At 43.1% G+C, this 24,588-nt stretch overlaps 1 protein-coding gene across 10 annotated transcripts in view; it reads right to left on the minus strand.

Moving 5' to 3' along the window:
- Positions 1 to 24,588, minus strand: part of DDR2 (discoidin domain receptor tyrosine kinase 2) — a 155,789-nt gene that overhangs the window by 44,490 nt on the left and 86,711 nt on the right. For 7 of the 10 annotated variants that reach the window (XM_058701528.1, XM_058701533.1, XM_058701529.1 and 4 more), the window contains one exon: positions 18,065 to 18,173. The exons of the other annotated variants lie outside the window; for them this stretch is intronic. In XM_058701528.1, coding sequence (XP_058557511.1) covers positions 18,065 to 18,173 — 109 coding nt within the window. Of the gene's footprint in view, positions 1 to 18,064; positions 18,174 to 24,588 lie in introns of those variants that run through there. 10 annotated transcript variants of the gene reach the window in all.

Here is a 24,588-nt window from a genome sequence, read left to right on the forward strand (position 1 = left end):
TCCATTGTGGGGGGAGGGGTGAAATGGGTGATGGGCATTAAGGAGGGCACTTTTGGGGATGAGCACTGGGTGTCATATGTAAGAGATGAGTCACTGGGTTCTACTCCTGAAGCCAAGACTACACTGCCTGTTAACTAACTTGAATTTTTAAAAAAATTAGGGGGCGCCTGGGTGGCTCAGTCGGTTAAGCGTCCGACTTCAGCTCAGGTCACATTTTGTGGGTTCGAGCCCCGCGTGGGGCTCTGCGCTGACAGCTCGGAGCCCGGAGCCTGCTTCAGGTTCTGTGTCTCCCTCGCTCTCTGCCCTTCCCCCACACGTGGTTCTGTCTCTCTCTCAAAAATACATAAACATTGAAAAAATTGCTTTGATAAATAAATAAATAATAAAATAAATTTTTAAAGAAAGAAAAGAAATGCAAATTCTCAGTCCCCACCCTAGACCTACTGAATCACTCTGAAGGCGGAGCCCAGCCAACCAGGTTTTCACCAGCCCTCCAGGTGACTCTGCTGCTGCTCAGGTTTGATAACTGAAGAACCGGGGGATGAAACGAGGCTGCAATTTGTCCACATAAAAAAAGAAAATTCTAAATGTGTGAGTGCGCCCCTCCTCCTCATCCCCTCCAGTGCTTCCCTCGCACGGAAGGGTGTAAGCCAACCACGTGTGGACAGCTGTGGCAACACCATGTCGAGAACTGGAAGGCCTCCCTGAGCCGCGGCACACGTGGCCCTGAACCTGGACCAGTACAGGACTCTGGGACAGGAAGAGTTCTGGAATGACACGTGACATGTTTATTTCTGCTTTAGGAGCAGTGGAGGAGTGGGAAGTAAACCTGTCCTTCGGGAGTCAGCTGCTCTATTAGCAAATCCTACCGCTCGTAGGGATGGGGTTTCGGGGTGGTAGGGGTCCAGAGCCGATGGCCAAGAAAGAATTCTTGAGATGTCTTTGGTGCAAAAAGGTGACTTTATTAAAGCACAGGGACAGGACCCGTGGGCAGGAAGTGCTGCACTGGGCTTGTAAAGAGTGACTGCTTATGTACTATGGAGTTGGGGGAGGGAAAGGCCAAAGGGAAGCCTCCAGAAGGACTTTCATCTGCTAAACAGGACTCCTAGGATGCCACAGCCTTGCTAGGGTCAAGCTAAGGTTGTTTTCCCTCTAGGAAGCCATTGACATTAAGACAGTAGGGCGTTCCTGGAGAAATGTTATACTTTGTATTTGCCTCAGGTATTTGTCAATGGGCTGCAGGTCACACGGAAATTTAATTTTACCTGCCATTTTCTTCTTGCCTTTGTCCCCACAACACTATGGAGGGTGATGTTGGGGCTCCAGGAAACTGAGTCTACAGGTTTCTGGAGATCAGTGTATTGATAAAATTGCCTTTTTCTTATAATTTACTAAGACATTTGTAACCTGAAGGAGACTCATGTCCCGCATGATTGTGATCTCTATCACAGTTAACCATTTGTTTTCTTTCCTTTCCTTTGTTCTTGGGTGGCCAGGAGAGCCTGAGGAACGTCACACAGATCCCACTTGGGCGGGGGAGGGGCGTGTGTTGGCTTGTGCTTTGCCCTCAGCTTGCCTTATGGTCCCTCATCACTACGTCCCGCAAATTTCTTGAGTCCAGCTGTCTCTCTCCTTCTCCACTCCTCCCATGCAGGGCCCAGCCTCTGCCACCTCACATCTGAATGACTATAATGCCTTCTAGCTCTTCCTCCGGTTCCTCTCCCAGTCCTTCTCCACACAGCAGCCCAAGCGAGCTTCCTAGAATCTTATTCTGACATGAATCTTCTAACAGCTGTCCAGTCTTCCTGGGATAGTGTGGCCCATGACGTCTGCGGGATCGGGCCAAGCCTACCTCTCCGGCCTCACCTTGGGCTTTCTGCACATCTCTGCTGGCTCTCATCCTGACTTCGTAAGTGCACAAAGTACCTTCCAGCCTCAGGGTCTCCCTGCATGTCATGTTCCGTGTACCTGGAATGTTCTTCCCCTCCCCTCCCTTACCTGCTGACTCCTGCTCATCCTCCAGCTCTTAGAGAATTCCTCCGAGCCTTTGGGGAAATTAGGAATTTCTGTTACATGCTCTTACAGTGCGCTGCTTTCCTTCTTAGCACTTTTCACACTTGTAAAACAAATAATTGTTTGTTTCAATACAAATAATTGTTCCATTTTGGTCTCTCCACTAACTATTCAGTGTCATATGGCCAGGGATCTTGTCTATCTTTCTCTCTGTTGTTTGCCTCATTTCTAGTAGGGTGTCTGGGTATTAACTGAGTGTTCAATAAATATCTGTTGAAAAGGTGATAAAAGAAGAGTTTTCTGTTGTTCCTAATTAGGAGGCTTAAAAACAAAGACCTGGGAAGTCAGGAAAGGGTAGCCCTGACTAATGATGCTTAACCAGGCAGCAGACATATAAGACTTCTTTGTAATTCTGGGGCATTACATATCTATTGCAACCCATCTTTTTGTTCATGTATTTATTTAACAAATATATTTACTTAACATTAATGTTAATTTATTTAATGCTTATGAATTTATCTAACAAATTAGTTCCTGCTGTGAAGATACAGTGGTGAACAGGACAGATAAAATGACTTAGCCCACGGATCCTACATTCTGGTAGAGGAGAAAGACAAGAGGCAATAGATTTTCGATTCTCAAATAGGCAATCAAATTGTCTGACAATAGCTATTATGAATTGTTACTATTTCAGATAGTATGACAAAACTACGGAAAACTCTAAAATATGATAGGGGGATAAAAGAGATGGGTGGGGTGTTCTTTTAGGTAACAACCTTCACCAGAGATTTTCTAGTTCACTCATGCTTGTTTACCTCCTTAGTGAAACTGTAAGCAATCTTGAGAATAGTAATCATGTCAGATTCTTCCTTTTCCTGCTGGGCAGCTGCCAACACATGGTACCCATTAGATGCTCAATACACATTTGGCAAATAAATAAGTAAGCAAAAGGGTAGAAGGCAGGTGGATGGATGGATGGATGGATGAACCCAAGGCTGGATGAATGGAGAGTTCACCATGTGTTGAACTCTTGAGGGCAGGTTCTGTAATTGATTCATTTCTCTAGGATTGTTTCATTTCTCAGCAATCACCAAAGGACACCAAGTTTCAGGGATGTTCTTTGAAGGGCTTTGTGGGCATTTGCATGAGAGGAAGAGAAGCTTTAGCATGAATTGTAGTCAATGGACACTGGATAAAGGTCCAAGAAGCTGCACTAAGGAGGGGTCCCCAAGCTTTGGTGAGGGAAAGAGCTGGGAGTCTCACTCTATGCCTTGATGAAGATCTCCAGCTCAATGCCAGAGCAAGGCTCTGAGCCAGAGATATTACAAAGCTTCCTGAGACAATTGGAGTGGGTCTTGAGGTCTAGATGTTGGAACCAAAGATAATAAGGATGAGGATAGGGAATTCAGAGATAAGAGCCAGAAAAGCAGCCAGTAGGCGAAGTTTCTTGGTGAATCAATATTCCCAGGGGCCTCAGAGAAAGGGCAGAGGAAAAAAGACAAGCTGATCTTGGATGGCCTTCCTCATCCTAGTGGGTCTTTGGAACCAGGATAAGCCTTGGCCCAGGGCAACCAACGTGGCACTTTTCAGCGGTACCAGTGCGGTTTTCCTAGTGAATATGCCTATTTTTGGTAAACTCCTGTGGAAGGGACCCCAGCCAATAGCAAAGACTCAGAGTGCCAAATCCTAAATGTCAGGCCCCTGTGCTTTTCCCCAAGCCCACTTCATTTTTTTTTTTTTATCAGATCCCATCCATCCATCTCTGAACTCCAAATTATGAAAGATCAGGAAGCATGGAAAGGCGGAGGACAGCAAGGGACAGCGAGGGACCCAGAGACCCAGCAGCAAAGAAGGGTGTCCTGATTTTGCTTGCTGAGTTGTTCTTGGTGGTTCTTGACACTTCCACTACCCACCAATCTCCTGGACAGAGAAGCCAATTCACTTTCCAGTTTCCCAGAGTGGAAAACTACCAGTGCCGGCCACCGCATGCCCAGGCAGAGCTCGATCTGTCCTGAGCTCTGGTAGGGCCTGGCAGGCAGGCAGAGGAGAAGCAGGCAGCTGCCACCAGGCTCCAGCTTCCCAAGAATTATTTTCATACTATGCTGCCAAGGTTGAGAGCCTGAAAGGGCAGCTTGTTCCGTGATGTTTACCATCTCCCTGCTAGTTCCAGACCACAAGCTTACCCATCAATGAGTGTCCTATATGCAGCTTCCAGGAAAACACACGCATGGCACACGTGAGTCCTGAAGCATGGAGAGCTGACACCTGGGCCTCTCTGGGTACAAGGAAGACCAGACTGACCAGGAGGGGGGACACTGGGGTCAACCAGGGGACCCAAGACGGTCTCTGGTCTAAAAGAACATCTGCAATCATAAACTTCAGAGCCAAGAAGGGGCTTCAGAAAACCAACCCCTCCAATGGCTCCATATCAAATATTAGTTAGAACCTCTGAGCCCCCAAAAGGTGAAATGACTTAGTCAAGGACGCACAGCTGACGAGGACTGAAATTCCTGCACAGGACTGAGACTCATGTCTCCTGATCCCTGGTTCCTCTTTCTTCAACCCCAGGCTACCATGATCAAGTTCTTCCAATTCCAGAAAGGACAAGGTGGTCCCATTAGAGAAGCTGTCACTTGGGTCCCTGTTCCCCCAAGCTCCACATTGGCTGCTACTCCAGACTGGTTCATTATTCAGGTAAATATCTATACAGCGGGATGCTACTAGAGGCCAACGAAGATTATTTGGGTTCCTCTAGGCACATAGGGTGATTCTGCCAACACCCCTTTTGCCCAAGTTGAGATTCCCCTTGGGATTAGCCCTTTAGAATTGCAGCCTTCCTGGAAGCCCAAAATACTTTCCAGAAACAATTATTGCAGAGCTCTGGAAGAGGAGTCCCCAGGCTGTACTGGATTCCAGGGTATCAAAGTGAGGGTCAGTCAAGATACATTCTTCTTCCTGGCTGCCAAAGTCAGTGAAGGTTTCATGGTAGAATAGTATGTCCTTCCTTCCAATAAGAAGGTGAGTTGAAGGGATGCCTGGGTGACTCAGTCGGTTAAACATCTGACTTCAGCTCAGGTCATGATCTCACGGCTTGTGAGTTTGAGCCCCATGTCGGGCTCTGTGCTGACAGCTTGGATGGAACCTGGAGCCTGCTTTGGATTCTGTGTCTCCCTCTCTCTCTACCCTCCCCCACTTGCATGCTCTCTCTCTCTCTCTCCCTTTCAAAAATAAATAATAAACATTTTTTCTTTAATTTAAAAAACATGAAGGTGAGTTGAAGAGACAGCAGGTCAGGAACTGAGAAGAAAACTGGGGCCATGGTCTGGAAGCTTAAAACTGGATTCTGCCACTTCCAAATCATGGGACTTCAAGACAAGTTAGTAAACCTCTCTGAACCTGAATTTCCTCATCTTTAACAGTATTGCCAAGAGGGCTGTTGTGGAGATTTAACATAATGAATACAAAGAATTTAGCATGCTTCATGAAATATAATAGGGCTCCAGATATGACACTCAGAAGGAGGAAGAGAGAGGATTATTTGTTTTAAATGTTACATTCACTCTTTCTAAAGCAATGTGGAGGTTTTATGGTCTTGGGAAGGTTACTTAACTTTCAGCCTCTCAGCTTAATGGTAATAATAGTATTTGTTTATAAGAATGCTATCAGGAAGCATGAGTTAATATATATCAAGTACTTAGTGATGTTTAAAGCAGAATAATGCTTGGGGCGCCTGGGTGGCTCAGTCGGTTAAGTGTCCGACTTCGGCTCAGGTCCTGATTTTACGGTTTGTGAGTTCGAGCCCCACATCGGGCTCTGTGCTGATGGCTCAGAGCCTGGAGCCTGCTTCGAATTCTGTGTCTCCTTCTCTCTCTGCCCCTCCCCCAACTTGTGCTCTGTCTCTCAAAAAGAAATAAATGTAAAAAAAAAATTTAAGGCAGAATAATGCTTAAAACTGGATAGATGTTATTTATAGATGTTATTTATATTTTAACTATTTTTACCCTGACTCATTCTAAAACAGAGATTGGAATTGGCTTCCCAAATGGTATAAAATAATTAATAAATGAATAAACGTATGTATGTTCAGGGGAAAGAGAATAGGGAAAAAAAGGATAAGCTAAAGAGCTAAGGTTGATATCCAAAAGATACTGCATGTGGGTCTATATACCTTTGCTGGTGATGGGCCTCACATCTGGCTCTGAGCTTCCCACTAGCCAATTCAAAAAGCAAGACACCATCAGTTAACATAATCTGGCAATAAGGTAAAAGTTAACTTTCTATTTCTGTTTCCAGGTGGGATGGAGTAGCTTACAGTAACCAGTGCTCCCCCCTGCACTTGAAAGATGCAGATAAAACTTATAAATCATCTATTTGAAAGCATCTGACTGCTCTGAGGTTTAAAAAAAAGTTAAAAACGGGCAAAACACCCAAATAGAAGATTTTTTCTCCGAACAGATCGTTAGAACAGGGGACTAGAACTTCAAAGAAGGGAGAATCTGAGAGGGGATATACCTCCTGCAGCCCCTTTCAGCCGTTCCTCAGTTTGGAGCAGGGGCACAGGGCTGGCTCTGGGCTTTGTGCAGGTAGAGAAGCTTCGCTATGGGGCAAAACCCCAGAGCTTCTGGAAGAGACGGGTGATCGCTGTAGCCAGCAGCATCTTTCTCACTCTGCACATTTGCCAAATGCATAGTTATCAATCACAGCTGAGCGAGTTTCTCAGTAAGAAAGCTACTACAGAGTCCTGAATATTGGTCTAACCTACTAAAAGCAAATAAATTAAAATTATAGCTTTCCAAAGGTGGACTTACCCACCCCCTCCCCTCTTCTCCCCATAGCCGGGGCTCCTCCTGTGCCAGGATGAATCATTTCTTGTTAGCTATGCTTGTATATATAGGGAAAATACACTTCATGGTTGGGCTTTTTTTTGAGAGAGACAGAGCACAAGCAGGGGAGGGGCAGAGAGAGAGAGAGAGGGAGACACAGAATCGGAAGCAGGCTCCAGGCTCTGAGCTGTCAGCACAGAGTCCGACGCGGGACTCGAACCCATGGACTGTGAGATCGTGACCTGAGCCGAAGTTGGACATGCAACCCACTGAGCCACCCAGGCGCCCCCAAAGGGTTGATATTCTTATGAACTCTTTCTCGGCTTCCTAACATCTTTGTGAGACCAAACCTCAAATGGCATAATTTAGATGCTTTTTTTGAAGAAAAATATAGAGAAGCCTGGGAGGCCCTTGACCCCCTTCCTTCTTGTCTTCTCCTTATTCCTCAGGCACTTATCGATTGTCTATATAAGCCAGGTACTGTCATAGGTATTGGCCATGAATACACAAGAGATCATTGCCACACGAAATAAGACAAAGACCAAAGTCATAAATGTCTGTGCAGCAGGGGGGAAAAGTTGCATATTTTTTAACAACTCATCACCTCCTACTTAAGCCCCCCCAAAAACCTCACTGTTTTGAATGTCTTAACTTTTACTTTACTTCACTGTGTATGTGTCCAAACCACGAAAAATTCTGGGAGGCCTATCTTGCCACATCCATGCTCTTCAGAGGCCTGCTGGCTAGGACCAAAAGCTAAGCCAACAATCACACTGTTCTCCTCAGAAAAACATACTGCCATGGATAAGCTCGCCTGGGCACAGGGCCCTGCGTCCCCTTGGAGTCAGGATGGCCAGAGTTCAGGGTTGTTAGAAGCCCCCACTTCCCAAAGGTAACTTGAGTCTCTCTTGGAGACCACAAGGGACCATAATGGTCACTAATGAACTCTTTTTCTCTTTCCTCCCCCACCGTCTGCTACATAGAAACCATTGTTTTATGGTATTTGGTTTATTTTATTTTTCTCTTCTTCCAAAAGGAACAAATCACAACCCTCAATATTTGCATATCACTTTCGAAAGCCCACTGACTTCTGTTATCTCATTTGGTCCCCCTATCGTAGCCACGTGAGGTGCAGAGGGCAGAGTTCATTTTCCCCCGTTGTGTCAGTGAGCAAAGTGAGATACGGAGCTTTAGCTAAAGTCACAAAGCTAGATAGTGACAGAAGTGGAACCAGGCTTGAGGTCTCTTTATTTCCATCACCCGGTCTCTTCACCAAACCACATTGGCATCACACAGTATGTCTGCACTCACTCTCCACGCTATAATGAGACCTCAGGGTCAAGAAGAACCACCGATTCAGGGAACAATCCGGACAGAGGACCCGGGAAGGCTTACTGCCTGTCTAATTTCTTGGAACATCTTCGTCTCAGATTTGCTGAAATGTGATAGCAAAAGGACATCCTGCATCCTGGTTATGGGATGTAAAATCAATACGCAAAAAAAAACGGTTGCATTTCTATACGCTGATAATGAAGTATCAGAAAGAGAAATTTTTAAAAAATCCCGTTTTTATAATTGCATAAAAATAATAAAATACCCAGGAATTTTCCTCCTCCTTTCACCGAGGAGGTGAAAGACCTGCATATCGAAAAGCACAAAACATTAATACAAGAAACCAAAGAAGATACAAATAAATAGAAACCTATTCCATGCTGATGGATGAAAGAATCAATATTGTTAAAATGTCCATATTATCCAAAGAATCTACAGAGCCAAAGCAAGCTCGATCCAAATTCCAATGGCGTTTTTCTAATAATCCTAAACAAATGATAGAGATAGAACGAATAATCCTAAAATTGGTATAGAACCACAAAAAATTCTGAATAGCCAAACCAATCTTGAGAAAGAAGAACAAAGCTGGAGGCATCATGTCCCCCAATTACTAGATATATGACAAAGCTATAGTAATTAAAACAGTATGGTATTGGCATACAAAATGGAGACCCTAGAAATAAATCTACACGTACATGGTCAGTTAATTTATGACAAAGGAGCCGAGAACACACAATGGGAAAAGGACTATCTCTTCAATAAATGGTGCTGGGAAAATGGGACAGCCACATGCAAAAGAATGAAACCTGACCACTATCTTATACCATGCACAAAAATTAATTCAAAATCAATTAAAGACATGAATGGGAGACCTGAAACCATAGAACTCCTAGAAGAAAACATAGGCAGTAAGCCTCCTGACATGGCTTTTGGCAATGATTTTTTGAATCTGACACCATAACCAAAAGCAACAAAAGAAAAACATAAAAAAGCAGGAATGCATCATACTAAAAAGCTTGTGCACAGCAAAGGAAACCACCAACAAATAAAAAGGCAACCCACTGAACGGGAGAAAATATTTGCAAATCATATATCTGATAAGGGACTAATATCCAAAAGATATACAGAACTCCTACAACTCAATAGCACAAAACCAAATGGTCCAATTAAAAAACAGGCAGAAGATGCGAACAGGCATTTTCCAAAGCAGACATACAGGTGATCGGCAGGTACATGAAAAAAAAAGTTTCAGCATCACTCATCATCAGGGCAAGACACATCACAACGATGAGATATCGCCTCAAACCTCTTAAAATGGCTACTGTCAAAAAGGCAAGAGACAATAAGTGTCGGCAAGGCTGTGGAGAAAAAGAGATCCTTCTGCACTTAGGGAAGACAGTGTGGAGTCTCTACAAGACATTAAGAATAGAACTGCCACGTGACCCAGCAGTCCCACTTTTGGGTGTTCATCTGAAGAAAATGAAACACTAACTCAAAAAGATATGTGCACACACACACCCCCGTTCACTGCAGCATTATTTACAATAGGCAAGATACAGAAACAACCGAAGTGTCCACCAGTGGATGGATGGATAAGGAAATTGTGGTATATGTATACAGTGGAATATCGGTCATGAGAAAAAAGGAAATCCTGCCATTTGTGACAACGAATAAAACCTGAGGGCATTACACTAACTGAAATAAGTCAGACGGAGATCTCTCTTATATGTGGGATCTAAAAATATATATATAAGGGACGCTTGGGTGATTCAGTCGGTTAAGTGTCTGACTTTGACTCAGGTCGTGACCTCATGGCTCAAACGGGCTCTGTGTTGACACCTCGGAGCCTGGAACCTGCTTCGGATTCTGTGTCTCCCTCTCTCTCTCTGCCCCTCCCCCACTCACGCTCTGTCTCTCTCTCTCAAAAATGAAGAAAAACATTAAATTTTTTTTTTTTAAAGCTCACAGATACAGAGAACAGACCGGTGGTTACCTGAGGCAGGGGGTAGAGGGTGGAAAAAATGGGTGAAGGCGATTTAAATTTATTAAAAAAGTAAAATAAGGAATCTAACTGTGGGGGGGGGAGGGGAGGCAGTGGAAAGAACTCACAACCTGGGAGGAAGGACATGACATCCCATTTTGTTATCACCGGGTGAGGACAAAGCCTTTGATCGGAAAGTACCTGTCACACACTGGGGATCCCAAAGCTAGGTGGCTCCTGTTTCTGGTACGACCCTAACCTCACTGTTGCCCTCATGACCCCTCAGTGACAACCATCTCCACACTTTTACTTTCCTATTTGTGCCTCTGAGCCTTTTCTTAGCTCAAATGCTCTCCTTTCCTCTTTCCACCTAGCCTGGCAAATTCCTCCATGTCTGGCCCACATTCATACCTTCAGTATTTCAACCACTCAGACCCTGGGGAGCTGACCTGGTTGGGTAGTACGTGAGCATCCCGTGTGTCTGACAATCCAGGAGCACAGAGGTCAAGAGCACACTTGCCGGTCAAGGGCGCCTCTTAGCTCTGCCACTTAGCTAGCTCTGCAACCTTGAGTGAGTTACCTAAGGTTTCTGGGCCTCAGTTTCTCCTGTGAAGCTGGAAAGACAATACTACCTACTTCATAAGATTACTGCAAAGATTAAATTTGCTGATGCCCACTTCGAATGGCACCAGGAATATATTAAGTGCTGGTTGAGTGTTAGTTGGTATTCCCCTTTGAACTCTGCGTTCTCTTTTTCCCTATTTGGCACAACAGAGGGTGTTTAAGGGGCAGATGAGCTTCGGTTGTCCCCAGAGAAAGATCCTTTTACTGGCAGGAAGGATACCAAAGGCCACCCTCAGGCTAGACTCGACAAACAAACATATAAGCAAGAAAGAGCCAATCTGGGCAGCATCACGCATTGCTTGCTTAAGAGAAATTCAAGCAGGGAGGTCCCTTCGCAGCCTTTTTATCTCCCTCTGAGGGCCCTGCTCAGTCTGAATAAAGCAAACAAGCAATCTCTCTCTGTCTCTGTCTCTGTCTCTGTCTCTGTCTCTCTCTCTCACACACACACACACACACACACACACACACACACAGCCCTAGCATCTCGGGTCTGGTTTCAGAAATCTGAAACCAGTGCCACATTCTCATTAGATGAAGCCCCACAAACCTTCTCACACATCTCTGGGGACATGAAGGATGAGAGCCCAGGATTTTCCAATTTGGAAATGTGTGTAAGTAAAGTTACATGTATCAGCTTTGGCGGTAGACAAGGGGGTGAGGAGAAGGGGAGAACGCTGTGCAGAAGGGAACCAGGGTATCTCTGGAGCTTTGGTATCTTTGCGAGGCTGAGTCAGTACCAAAGGGCTTCTAGACCCTTGCTTACTGGGCATGCTAATGAGACCAAGTTTCCCAGAGCGAGCTCTGCATGATCCTCTGAGTCTTTTCTATTCCTTCGCCTCAGGCCATCCCTCAAACCCCAATTACCTGTCACCCCCTTAAATGCACACTGACGGTCACAGAAAAGTAGCCATCAGGCTGCCCAGCTATTACATGATTATTGGAGAAAGGTCATTTCCTCACTGGCTCCCTGAGGGGCTGAGTGGTTTTGGTGGAATGACCTTGGAGCTGGGAGACGGGAGTCGTGGGCTCCTGCTTTACCATTCACTAGATGTGTGCTCGTGGACAAACCTCTCACTCCCTTTGACATCACTTCCTTTACCTGTAAAATGGGGAAGAGGGACTTGGATATCGTTAAGGTTCATTGCAACTCAAATAGCCTAGGACACTAGTTGCCTAGGTCCAAAGAACTCACTGGGATGTAGGATTGATGCTGGAAACAACAAAACCACAGTGATGAACCTAAAACTACAGGAGTCTATAGGAGAAGAAATTCCTCCTCTCAGAATCCCAACCCTTTAATGTCTTTGTCCCTCCCCCGAAAGTAGGAGCATTCTAGACACCAAAGGAGGACTCCCCCACCCCAGGGTTCTGAATTGCTAGTAAGCTTCCTGCCTCCTATGAAGGGAAAATGCGGAACGGAAACAGGAAGTCCCAACACTGCCCTGCCCTGGCTCTGTCCTGTGCATCCTGAATGCCTGGGTTGCCTGTTAGGGAAAAGAGCGGTTTCTCCCTCTTCCAAGTAAAAGCACTTCTCACAGGCCAAGTCAGAGGGTGGGGCCAACTGCCTTTGTGCTCCTCACAGACAGCAACTGTCTGGTTGGCTGGCTGAGTCTTCAGGACCTCAGACCCCTGGGCTTGGTGTCCAGGACAATCAGGTCACTTCTACTCGTCCTCCTCCCTCGAAATCCCTAAGATTCTGGGCCCTGACTGACCACTGAAGGAGAAGCCTGGAGGCGTCTAACCTGGCCAGGTGATCAAACCACTATCATAACCCAGACTATTCTTATACTTCATTGTGGCGTCTAGAGATGTCCCTTTGTCCTGGAGGTACTCTCAGGCTCTCCTGTTAAGTCCAGTCGCCCCACCCAAGGATCTACAAGAGGATGAAAAGGCTGCCCCTTTGGGTCTCTCACTCAGCACCCTCCACCAGGCAGCCCCCCATGTTCCTCCCCGTCCCTTCTGGCCATTGCATACATGCTATTTCTTCTTCCTGAAAGGCTTCTTCTTAGACCCACCTCCAGAGGAAAAAAATTGCCCAACAAAAAGCTTCTTGTACTATGAAACTCCTACAGATTAGGCTGGGACAGGCTTTGTGTACCTAACCTGTCACTAGGGGGCATTTTAGGGTGTGTGTGTGTGTGTGTGTGTGTGTGTGTACACACTGATATATATATATATATATATATATATATATATATATATCAGCTATCTTCTTTGTGCTTAACCTCAAAGGCGAGGTTCTTCCAAAGTTCAGATTTTAGAACCCCAAGCCTGAGAAGTGCCAGGGAGCTGGGGACAAGTGGATTTTCTTACAAAGAACAGCCATGCAAGATCAGGGACCCTGCTTCCAAGTCCAAAGCCCATCCATATCTTCCAGTATAGGTGGTAAAGCTCCCACACCATAAAATCACAGTAAGTTTGTGACAGAAAGGCTCTCACAGATCACCTAATCCAACATCACCTAATCCATCACGACAGGTGAAAGGATTAAGGAAATACAAAGAGAAATACAATGGCAGGCATAATTTCACATAACTAATTAAAGACCAAGCCAGGATCATAACCAGGTTTTTCCTCAGAATCACCTTCTAAGTGAGTTAAATACTATTTTCTTGTCTTTCTTTTTTCTTTTATTTGAGAGAGAGCATGAGCAGGGGAGGGGCAGAGGGAAAGGGAGAGAGAGAATGTTAAGCAGGTTCCACACCCAGCATGGAGCCCAATGCAGGCTCGATCCCACGACCCTGGGCTCATGACCTGAGCCAAAATCAAGAGTCAGATATTCAACCGATTAAGCCACCTGGGCACCCCAATGAGTTAAATACTATTTTCTAGGTAAACTGCAAATCATTCGGCAGAATATTCTAACAATGTCCACATCATTTGTTGATTTGTAGAAATGTTTTTCACAAATTGTTGGTATGATTGTTTGATGGAGACTAGCTAACTGATCTCCTGAGCCATGATTGTGACAGAGGAAACTGCCTCAACCTCTTCCAATGACCTTCCATTGAATCGACAGTCATCCGGTCCCTGTCCCTGGTGCACGGTTACAATGGGAAGCTGGCAAGGCATGCTGTCCACACTTCAGAACTGTGTACATACTCCTGCGTGTCAGTATTTCCTGGGTGGACCCGTAGAGCCTACATTGCAGCCCCCAGTGACAACGCCACCTTGAAGCCTGCCATTACTGGAAATGCCACTATTACTACCTGTCTCACTACCTGCTTGGCTGCCGCTGTCAAAGCTCTGGTGCTTTAAAGCAGTGGACCAACGGCCTCCCTGCCATCATGTCATGACCTACTACCTATACCACACTAGTACTACCCAGGAGCCTCCATGGCGTGACACCAGCAGCCATGATGAAATCTCCACAACGGGCTTAAACTAATGAGCTGGTTGTAGACTTTATATTAATTAAATTTAATGTTTAGCCCAGTTGCTATTTGCCAGCCAATATTTTATAGCAAATACTCTATTAAAATATGTGTCGATATTTTAAGATCTGTTTACAACCCAGTTCTCCCGACTGGTCCAAGATGGCACCAACCTGTGGGGAAAACCTACCTGGCCAAGAATTTTCGTCTTTCAGTAGAAACCAATAAGGACTTCTGAAAAGTCATCCATAAATCAACATGCGTTTATTATGTATCTACTCTACCTTCATCAGTATGCAGGCCCTAGGACTCCACAGACCCCAAGATTTGTGCCTCAATCCTTTAACACTGATTACCGTTTCTCATTGCTGGTCTCTAGCTTAACTTGGTAAAACAGAAGAAATGGTAGAGAGAAGGATTAGTTCTTCAACATACCTCAAATATTCTATGTTCTATAAAGATCTTTGCAAGTCAAGACATTTCTTCCTTTCTCCCTGGGAGAAAGAGGCAACAGAAGGGGCACTTGGGTGGCTCAGTTGGTTAAGTCTCTGACTTTTGATTTCGGCTTAGGTCATGATCTCACAGTTCATGAGTCCAAACCCTGCGTAGGGCTCTGCGCTGATGGTGTGGAGCATGCTTGGGATTCATTCTCTCTCTCTCTCTCTCTCTCTCTCTCTCTCTCTCTCCCTCTCTCTCCCCCTTTCTCTCTGGTTCTCTCTCTCCCAAAATAAATTAAAAAACTTAAAAAAAAAAAAAAGAGCCAACAGAAATGGTTGGCACCAGGAATATGGGGAAAATGTTTTAATGATAACTGCTTTCTGTCTTCACACAGCTCATTCCCTGCCACAGGGCTATAACAATGCTCTCGAACACAGAACACTAGCTCTTTTGGTTCATTCGTCAAAATGTCCTCATATCATCCTAGTCTCTGTGAATGTGCCTGGAACGAAAACACGCTACCATTCTGTGCACACATAGTGACCCTTCCTTGGAGACCGAATCAGGGAGATGACCATTTGCTTGTTCAATGTAGCAGGAAGCAACCACACTTCAATGGGGTGGGAGGAATACAGAGGAGAGAAATGAAGGAATGGTGTTCAAGTTCAGATCTGAGGTGAACCAACTAAGCTTATTACAAGAAAGTAATAAGGCACTGGGTTTATTAAAACAAGAAATCCTTGATTTTAAGGTGTTTTGATTATATTTCCTTTTCAGGTATAAAGAATATCCCACAGAGACAGAATTCTAGTTAGGAGAAGAGGGTGAGGATTTTCACAATGTACCCTCATGCTATATGAAGAGGACAAAAGAAAAATGTCCTCAAAAATCCATATACAACACGGAGCAACAGAACTTTCATACATTACCGTGGGATGGGCAAATTGGTAAAACCTCTTTGGAAAACTCTGGTAATGTGTAGAAAAACATACTGTATGTAACATATAACTCAGTAACTCCACTTCCAGGTATATGCCCCCAAAAAGCTGAATACACACTTCTACCAAAAGACATTTACAAGAATGATTATAGCAGGTTTATTCATGATGGGCCCAAACTGGAAACGATCCAAATTCCCATCCACAGTAGACTGGACAAATAAAATAGTCAAACAAAGTAATATCACACAACAATGAAAACAAACAGTTGCCAACTGCATGCAGAAGGGTGGATGAATATCATGAACAAAATATTGAATGAAAGAAGCCAGATGCGAAATAGTACTTATGCATCATCTGCTTCCATTTATATAAAGTATAAAAACAGGCAAAATTAATCTATATTGTTATAAAGCAGGATAATGATTACCCTTGGAGTGAGGGTGAGAAGAAGTGACTGAAAAGAAGCATGAGGTGAGCTTCTGAAATCTGGTAAACCTCTGTTTCTTAATCTGGATGCTGCTTAGATGGATGTATTCAGTTTGTAAAATTCATCACATTGAGCATTTATACTAAGTATAAGGATATATGTATACTTTCCTATATTTATATTTGTGCCAACATGGAAAAAAAAATGACTGCAATCCTTTACCCTTCCCTGTATTCAGGCCATCCCCATGTGATTTTTTTTATGCCATCCCACTCTGACTCAGGGCTTGGCCATGTGACTTGCTTTGGCCAATGAGATCTCAGCGAATGTGACTAAAGCATTGGCTTGGAAAATGCTGCGCATTTCTGCTTCTGCTATTGCTCCTGTGCAATTTCCATTAAAACATATCCATGCTAGTCTGCTAGAGGAGAGGACAGCCAAGCTGCCCAGTCGCCAGAGCCAAGGCCATCCTAGATGAACCAATAACCAGTTGACTCCCAGATAGGTGCATGAAACCAGAGATCAGAAGAATACTTCAACCAAGCCCAGACTGGATCACCAACTTTACGTAAGTTGTTAAGAGGCATTACTCTGGTAATAGACAAGTGTACTTCAATTTAAAGTTAAAATATACATGCAGTTTTCCCCAATGTTTATAGCAGCGCTATCGACAATAGCCAAAGTATGGAAACATCCCAAACGTCCATTGACGGATGAATGGATAAAGAAGGTGTGGTTTATAGATACAATGGAGTATTACTCGGCAATCAAAAAGAATGAAATCTTGCCATTTGCAACCACATGGATGGAACTGGAGGGCATTATGCTAAGTGAAATTAGTCAGAGAAAGACAAATATCATATGACTTCACTCATATGATGGAATTTAAGATACACTCATATGGAGGAATTTAAGATACAAAACAGATGAACAGAAGGGAAGGGAAGCAAAGATAATATAAAAACAGGGAGGGGGACAAAACATAAGAGACTCTTAAATATGGAGAATAAACAGAGGGTTGCTGGAGGGGGTGTGGGAGGGGGGATGGGCTAAATGGGTAAAGGGCATTAAGGAATCTACTCCTGAAATCACTGTTGTACTATGTGCTAACTAACTTGGATGTAAATTTAAAAATTAAGTAATTAATTAATTTAAAAAATAGAAATAAAATAAAATATATAGAGAGAGACACACATACAATTGTTTTAAAAAGTTGGGGAGAACTAAAAGATTTCTCTGGACACATCTATTTTTGAGTATGGCCACACCTGATAGGAAAGAAAGACTGCCTGAGATCCCATAAGACCAGGGTCCCAGAAGCACAACATGACATCCAAGTAAAACATAGGCCTAAACCAGCCAAAAATAACTGGAAACCCAACCTGTGGAAGTTCTCCAAGTCATCTAAAAATTCTTTCCTGTTTCCAAGAAGATGCAGAAGCAAACAGATGCTTCCTCCGCCTCCCATTTTTTAAAATTCCCATTTACTCCACTCTAGTTTATATCAAGAGCCCTTTCACAATAGCCAAGATGTTATATAGACAGAGGATATTAGTTTCTGTTTCTGCTTTAGACAAGTTTCATCATGAAAGCGAAGGAAGGAAGGAAGGAAGGAAGGAAGGAAGGAAGGAAGGAAGAAGGAGAAGGAGGGAGGAAGAGAGGGAGGGAGGAAGGAAGGGGAGGGAGGGAGGAAGGAAGGAAGGAAGGGAGGGAGGAAGGAAGGAAGGAAGGGAGGGAGGAAGGAAGGAAAGAAGGAGGGGAGGGAAAGAGGGAGGGAGGGAGGGAGGAAGGAAGGAAAGAAGGAAGGAAGGAAGGAAGGAAGGAAGGAAGGAAGGAAGGAAGGAAGGAAGGAAGGAAGGAAGGAGGAAGGAGAAGGAGGGAAGAAAAGAGGGAGGGAGGAAGGAAGGGGAGGGAGGGAGGAAGGAAGGAAGGAAGGAAGAAAGGAGGGGAGGGAGAGAGGGAGGGAGGGAGGGAGGAAGGAAGGAAGGAAGGAATAAGGGGAAAAGATAACCCTTTGGATACCCTTGGCAGGGCCTTTGCCAAGATGAACATTGATGGACTTGAGTGTTCAGCTGGTCTTCTAGCATGTGGCTGAGCAATGGCCGTGTTACCTGGATTAACCTGAGCTTTTGCAGAACTCAAGATGGACAGCAGCAGGAGTAGCATCAAGGGTATTCTGGGAATCGAAGTCATCTCAGAAGATGGTGTCGGAACTGGAGCCTGCAGCCCACCAAAATGCAAGCAAACGAGAAAGAGAAGGAGAGGAGAGGAGTGAGACAGATACTATCAAAATGAATGGATACAATTTGCACTATTATGTTTGGGTTCTTACAGCCTTTATTTCTATATTTAGGACTTCAAGTCACAGACTTGGAGAGTCTTGTGGGACATTCAATAATCACATAATGTAAGAATTTCCAAACTCAGATCATGAAATTACAATTACCAAAACTATAGGCAAGTAACAAAGTTTTACTAAGATTAATACTTACCCACATTGTGAACGGTGATAACCTAAAACTTACATTTATGAAGTCCTCACAATTTTGATATTGATTCCAATATTAAACCAAGAAAATATATATATATATATATGGGGAATATTTACAGATACCTACATATATACAGGTTAGTATACACACATGCATCTCTTTGCTGTATCAGCTGAGAGGGCCTAAAAGCCAGACACCACAATAGCAACAAGTATGCCTAGTGCCCAGATCTTGGTTTTTAATACCATTCTCCAATAAAAGGAGTCAGAGTTCCTTGGAGAAGTGGCTGATCCCAGGCCTGGGGCAGAATATATACAATATGAGCCTGGAGAATCTTTTAGTGGCAGAAATCAAGAAAGTATACATCCCCCCAAGTGATGGGGATATATCAACAGGACACAGGAACCAACTGAAAGAGTTCTCAGTGGTCAAAGCTGGAAGAATTTGAGCAACAGAATAAATAAAGTAATATTGGACTACAACCCAAGGAATAAAATAAATATCTACAAGTCCATGTTGATATAAATAAATGACTGAATAAGCAAAAGGGGGAGAACAGAAAATCTTCCCATTCAAAAGAATTCTAAATAATTTATATAGATACTCTGCTTTTAAGGGGGTGGCACATAGTTCCTCCCCTTAGGGTGAACTGCACACAGTGACCTTCTCCCAAATAGTCCAGTATGGAAATGGAGGAAGTAGTTTTTCAGTGGAGGAACTTGACAAATGCTACCTCAAGCCAGGTGATGGACGTTAACATCACCTTTGATAAGTCATACTGTTAATATATACCCTGGATATGATATGATGAGAATGGCACAGGATAGCCTCTGTGGTCTTCCTCCTAAAAACTCATTACCTCAGACTAATCATGAGAAAAACATCAGTTCAGTCCCATTTTAGGGAAATTCTACAAAATTCCTATTGAATAATCCTCTAAGCTATCAAGATCACAAAAGACAAGAAAGTCTAAGAAACTGTCACAGCTAAGGAAGCCTAAGGAGGCATGACAACTAACTGTAAAGTGGCATCCTGGATGATGATCCTGGAATAGATAAAGGACATAGGGGAAAACTGAGGAAATCTGAATGAAGTATAGACTTTAGTTCATTATAATGTATTAACATTGTTTCATTAACTATGACAAAGCTACTGTACTAATGTAGGATGTTAATAATAGGGGAAACTGGGTATTGGGTAAATAGGAATTCTATGTACTATCTTTGCATTGACTCTGCAAGTATGAAGTTATTCTAGAATAAAAATTGTACTAAAAAGGTTCTGCCAGGTAACACTAATCATCAACCAAACCAACAATGGACCCATTGTTATAAATAATATGCAATACATAATTACAAAGGAAGACAAAATCCCATTAAGCTGGGGTGATTACAGAAGGCTTCATGGAGAAATCTGACCTGATCAGGCTCTTGAATGATGAGTAGGATTTTAATGGGCTATAATGGGAATGGAGTAAATAAAGAGGGAACATAGCCAAGACACCTGTTGAGGAAGCAGAAACTTTCTATGATGTTTTCTAGGTGATAGAACTCTCACCTGCCCTCCTCAATAAACAAGTAGGAAAAGAAAGGAAGGAAGGAAGGAAGGAAGGAAGGAAGGAAGGAAGGAAGGAAGGAAGATAGATAGAAAGAAAGAGGGAAGGAAAGGCAGATATTCAAATGCTTGAAGAGGATGAAGCCAAAACAAATCAAGGACAAAAGACTAAAGTGGCCTTCTGGTGGGGGTCAGGGGTGGGTGATCCACAGACCACAAAATGGTGATAAGTGTGGCTTCATGGAATTGATTTGGATGGGGTAAAATATGTGTCTCAGTGTGCGTAGTCACTGCCAGCAGCAGAAACACTGTGTTTTCATAAAGGAGTCCCCAAACTAATATGCCCAGAGAAAGGAAGACATGGGCAGATCTTGGAGACATTGGTCATAGCTATAATCTAGCACTAGCCATGACCATGGTCCAGGATGTCCTTCCACAAAGACCCAAGTTTCTTGTGCACAACCACTCAGCCTTGTCAGCACTGCCTTGACTAACCACTCTCTCCTTTGGTAGAAGAGTCCCACAATTCTCTCTTGGGGCACCTTTCTCATGAGTTGTTGGCCATAACCTCTCCCCTCTATAACCTTCCCCAGAAGTTCCCTCTACAAGGAATGTCTTATACCCCATTCCCTTAACCAAAACATACGCTGATTTTGCCTCTAATAGATCCTACATGGCATAGTTATAAAAAAAAATCCATTTAGTCATTACCTTCAAAATGGCTCATTCTTGTATCTTTAAAAGAATACTTTCCATTTTGTATAAAGCATGCACTCAAAAATGGTTTTCAACTGAACTACACAGCACTTACTAGACGCTCAAAACTATCTGACTGACTTTCCTTTTGGAAACTGTTACTTGAGGGTTTCAGGCTGTGAATCTCCAGAACAAGTGATTATTTCTACTTTGCTGGCTTCAAATTAGGGTGTCAGCAGCTAACGAACACAGAAGAACCATTAACAAACTCAGAGGTATGGTAACTACAGTGTGTATATCTAACGTGGGCCAAAGACGCTGTCATGTAATATCCACAGTAACCCAATGAGGTTGTTTTTCATCAACAAGGTAACTGAGCAGGAAGAGAGTAAAACTGATCTGATTACACAGTTGACAGGTGCTCACGTGAACCCAGAGTTTGTATCACTCCAACATCCACATGGGCTTTGTTGTTACTGTTTGTTTTGTCTTTGTTTGTCATTATACTGCACTCCCCTTTGATCTGGCCTCACCTACAAGACCCAAGCTATTCTCCTGCTTCTGCCTCATGGCCTCTGCCGGGATACTTCAGGCTCTCTTTGTCCAGATCAACCCTCTGTTCAACGGTCACTTCCTCTGTGGAAACCTCTCTGGCCCTCTTCCTTGTTACATGCTCTGAAAGCTTTTCATTATTTGTCTACATAGAAGTGATCCCAGTTTCTGATCATATATTCATTGCTGTAGGGTCTTCCCCATCCCCTCCATAAACTCGATGTTTATTTTACTCGCCATTGCGTTCTGCACACCCACCAGAGTGCTGGGTAAATATTTGCAGAGGGAATTAATGATTGCCTTGAGCCATATATTCAGTGATTACATCTGGCCACACTCAATTCCACACCCTAAACGGAAGTGTACCCAAGGCTTATTATAAGCCTACATCACCCTATTCTGCACCTTTGAATGAGTTTCTCCGAGGGTTCCGGATTTAAGCAATGTGACATGTGAACAGAACCCACAAACATACAGAGAAGAACTTCAAGGAGGTAGAAAGGCCCTTTCCTATCCATTTCTTTGGTTGATAGTACAAATTCCCCTGACAATTTATTCAATCTTTGAAAATAAAGCTCAAAATGCAAATATCCCTGGCCAAGCAGTATTCTTTCATTCGTTTTTTTCAGTAACTATTCTCTATGTGTCTACTAGGTGCTGTTCCACGCGCTGTAAAAGGCAGCTTGGAGCTGTCATCATGGAGCTTGTAATGCACAAGCAGACAAGTAAATAAATAAGAAATCCAAAGAGATGTATGTGTCATGAAGAAAATAAAATGGGGTGATGCAACAGAGAGTGAATGCGGGCTATTTCAGGCAAGGTGGTCAGGAAAGGCCTCTCTGAGTATGGGATTGGCGCAGAAACATATAAGGAGAACAATGAAGAGAAGAGGCAACCCAGAAAAGACTCATATGAATGGGAACTTACTATTTTATAAAAGGGGCACTTAAAATCAGTGAAACAGGGGTGCCTGGGTGGCTCAGTCAGTTAAGTGTCCAACTTTGACTCAGGTCATGAACCCACAGTCTGTGAGTTCGAGTGCTGTGTCCAGCTCTATGCCAACAGCTCAGAGCCTGGAGCCTGCTTCAGATTCTGTGTCTCCCTCTCTCTCTGCCCCTTCCCTGCTCATGCTCTGTCTCTCTCTGTCTCTCAAAAGTAAATGTTAAAAAAAATTTTTTTAAATAAAATAAAATCAGTGAAACAGTTCATTTGTTTTCAAAAACAAATAAAAGTATATCCACAGCCTACACATGAAAAAAGAGAATTCCCAAAATGCAAAAAGAGAACTATCAAAGTATTTCAAGAAAATATAAGGGCATTTGCTAGGAGCTAAAGGTAAGGAAGGACTGCACAAGTGAGATGTAGAAAACAAAATCCAAAAATGATAAAATTTTCCATCAAAATTTTAAATGTCTTTGAGACCAAAAGCATCAACAGATAAACAATAGGCTAAGATAAATTTTGGAGTTTTATAACAATATAGTTCCTGGTATAAATATAGATCTGTAGATCATTTTTTGAAAACCACTATAAAAGTGGGCCAAGCAGGGCCACCTAGGTGGCTCAGTCAGTTAAGCATCAGACTTCGGCTCAGGTCATGATCTCCCAGTTGGTGAGTTTGAACCCCACATCGGGCTTGCTACTATGAACACAGAGTCCACTTCTGATCCTCTGTCCCTCTCGCTCTCTGCCCCACCCACTGCAGAAGTCAATAAACATTAAAAAATAAATAAAATAAAAAATTTTTCTAAAAAATGCATATGCCTTATGATCCTTATATTTCCCTTATTATTAGTTACCCTAGAGAAAGACCTAGGTATCTGCCTAACGAGGTACTCACAAAGAAGTGCTTTGCAATATTTCCTCAAATTTTATTTTATTGGGGTAAGAACACTTCACAAAAGATCTACTCTCTTAACAAATTTTTAAGTATTCAATACATTATTGTTGACTGTGGGTACAATGTTGGGCATCGAATTTCTAGAACTTATTCATCTTGCTCAACCTTAACTTTATTTCCCCCTCCCCTCATCCCCTGGCAACCACCATTGCACTCTTTCATTAGATAAATGTGACTCTTTTAGGTACCTAATATAGTGGAATTAGGCAGTATTTGTCCTTCTGTGAGTGGTTTATTTCGCTTAACATAATGTCCTCAAGGTTCCTCGATGTTGACTATTACAGAATGTCCTTCTTTTCAAAGGATGAATAATATTCCACTGTGTACATATACCACATTTTTCTATTCATTCACATATATATGGATAGATATCTAGATTGTTTCCACATCTAGTGCTGCAAAGAACATGGGAGAGCTAATTCCTCTTCAAGACCCTGATTTCAATTCTTTGGAGAAAATACCTAGAAGTGGATTATATGGTAGTCCTATTTTTAATTTTTTACTGAACCCCCATGCTATTTTCCATAGAGGTTGTGGCTAACTTATCTTCGAGAAGGATGCCAAGAATACACAGAGGGGAAAGGATAGTCTCTTCAACAAATGGCATTGGAAAAACCGGACACCCATATGTCAAAGAATGGAATTGGACCATTATCTTACACCACACACAAAGATCAACTCAAAATGGGTTAAAGACTTGAATGTAAGACCTGAAACTTTAAGACTCCTCGAAGAAAACATACAGGAAAAGCTTCAGGACATTGGTCTTGGCAATGATTTCACAGATATGACAAATGCACAGGGAACAACAACAGAAACAAACAAGCAGGATTACACCAAACTAAAAAGCTTCTGCATGGTAAAGGAAGCCATCAACAGAGTGAAAAGGCAGCCTATACAATGGGAGAAAATATTTGTCAGCCATACATCTGATAAAGGATTCACATTCAAAATATATAAGAAACTACTACAACTCAATAACAAAAAACCAATAACCTGATTTTAAAATGGGTTAAGGACTTGAATAGACATTTCTCCAAAGAAGACATACAAATGGTCAACAGATATATGGGGGGGGGGGGAATGCTTAACATCACTAATCATCAGGGGAATGCAAATCAAAACCACAATGGGGTATCACTTCACACCTGTCAGGTGGCTATTATCAAAAAACAAAAACAAAAACAAGGACAATGTTGGCAAGGATGTGAAGACACTGTTGGTGCTATATATTTTTTTTATTAACAAAAACTTGGGGAAATTTCTATGAATAGGAGAATGCTATAGATGATGGTATATTCCTACTGTGAAATACTATGCAAGACTTTAAAAGTCTGAGCTGGATAGGCGTCCATGACTACTTTTGGATGAACAAACAGGTTGTAAGATTTATGTAGAGCATGCTATGTACCTTTGTGGATAAGTGCACACACACACACAC

Source organism: Neofelis nebulosa, chromosome 15 (assembly GCF_028018385.1).
Source record: "Neofelis nebulosa isolate mNeoNeb1 chromosome 15, mNeoNeb1.pri, whole genome shotgun sequence".
NCBI lineage: Eukaryota > Metazoa > Chordata > Mammalia > Carnivora > Felidae > Neofelis > Neofelis nebulosa.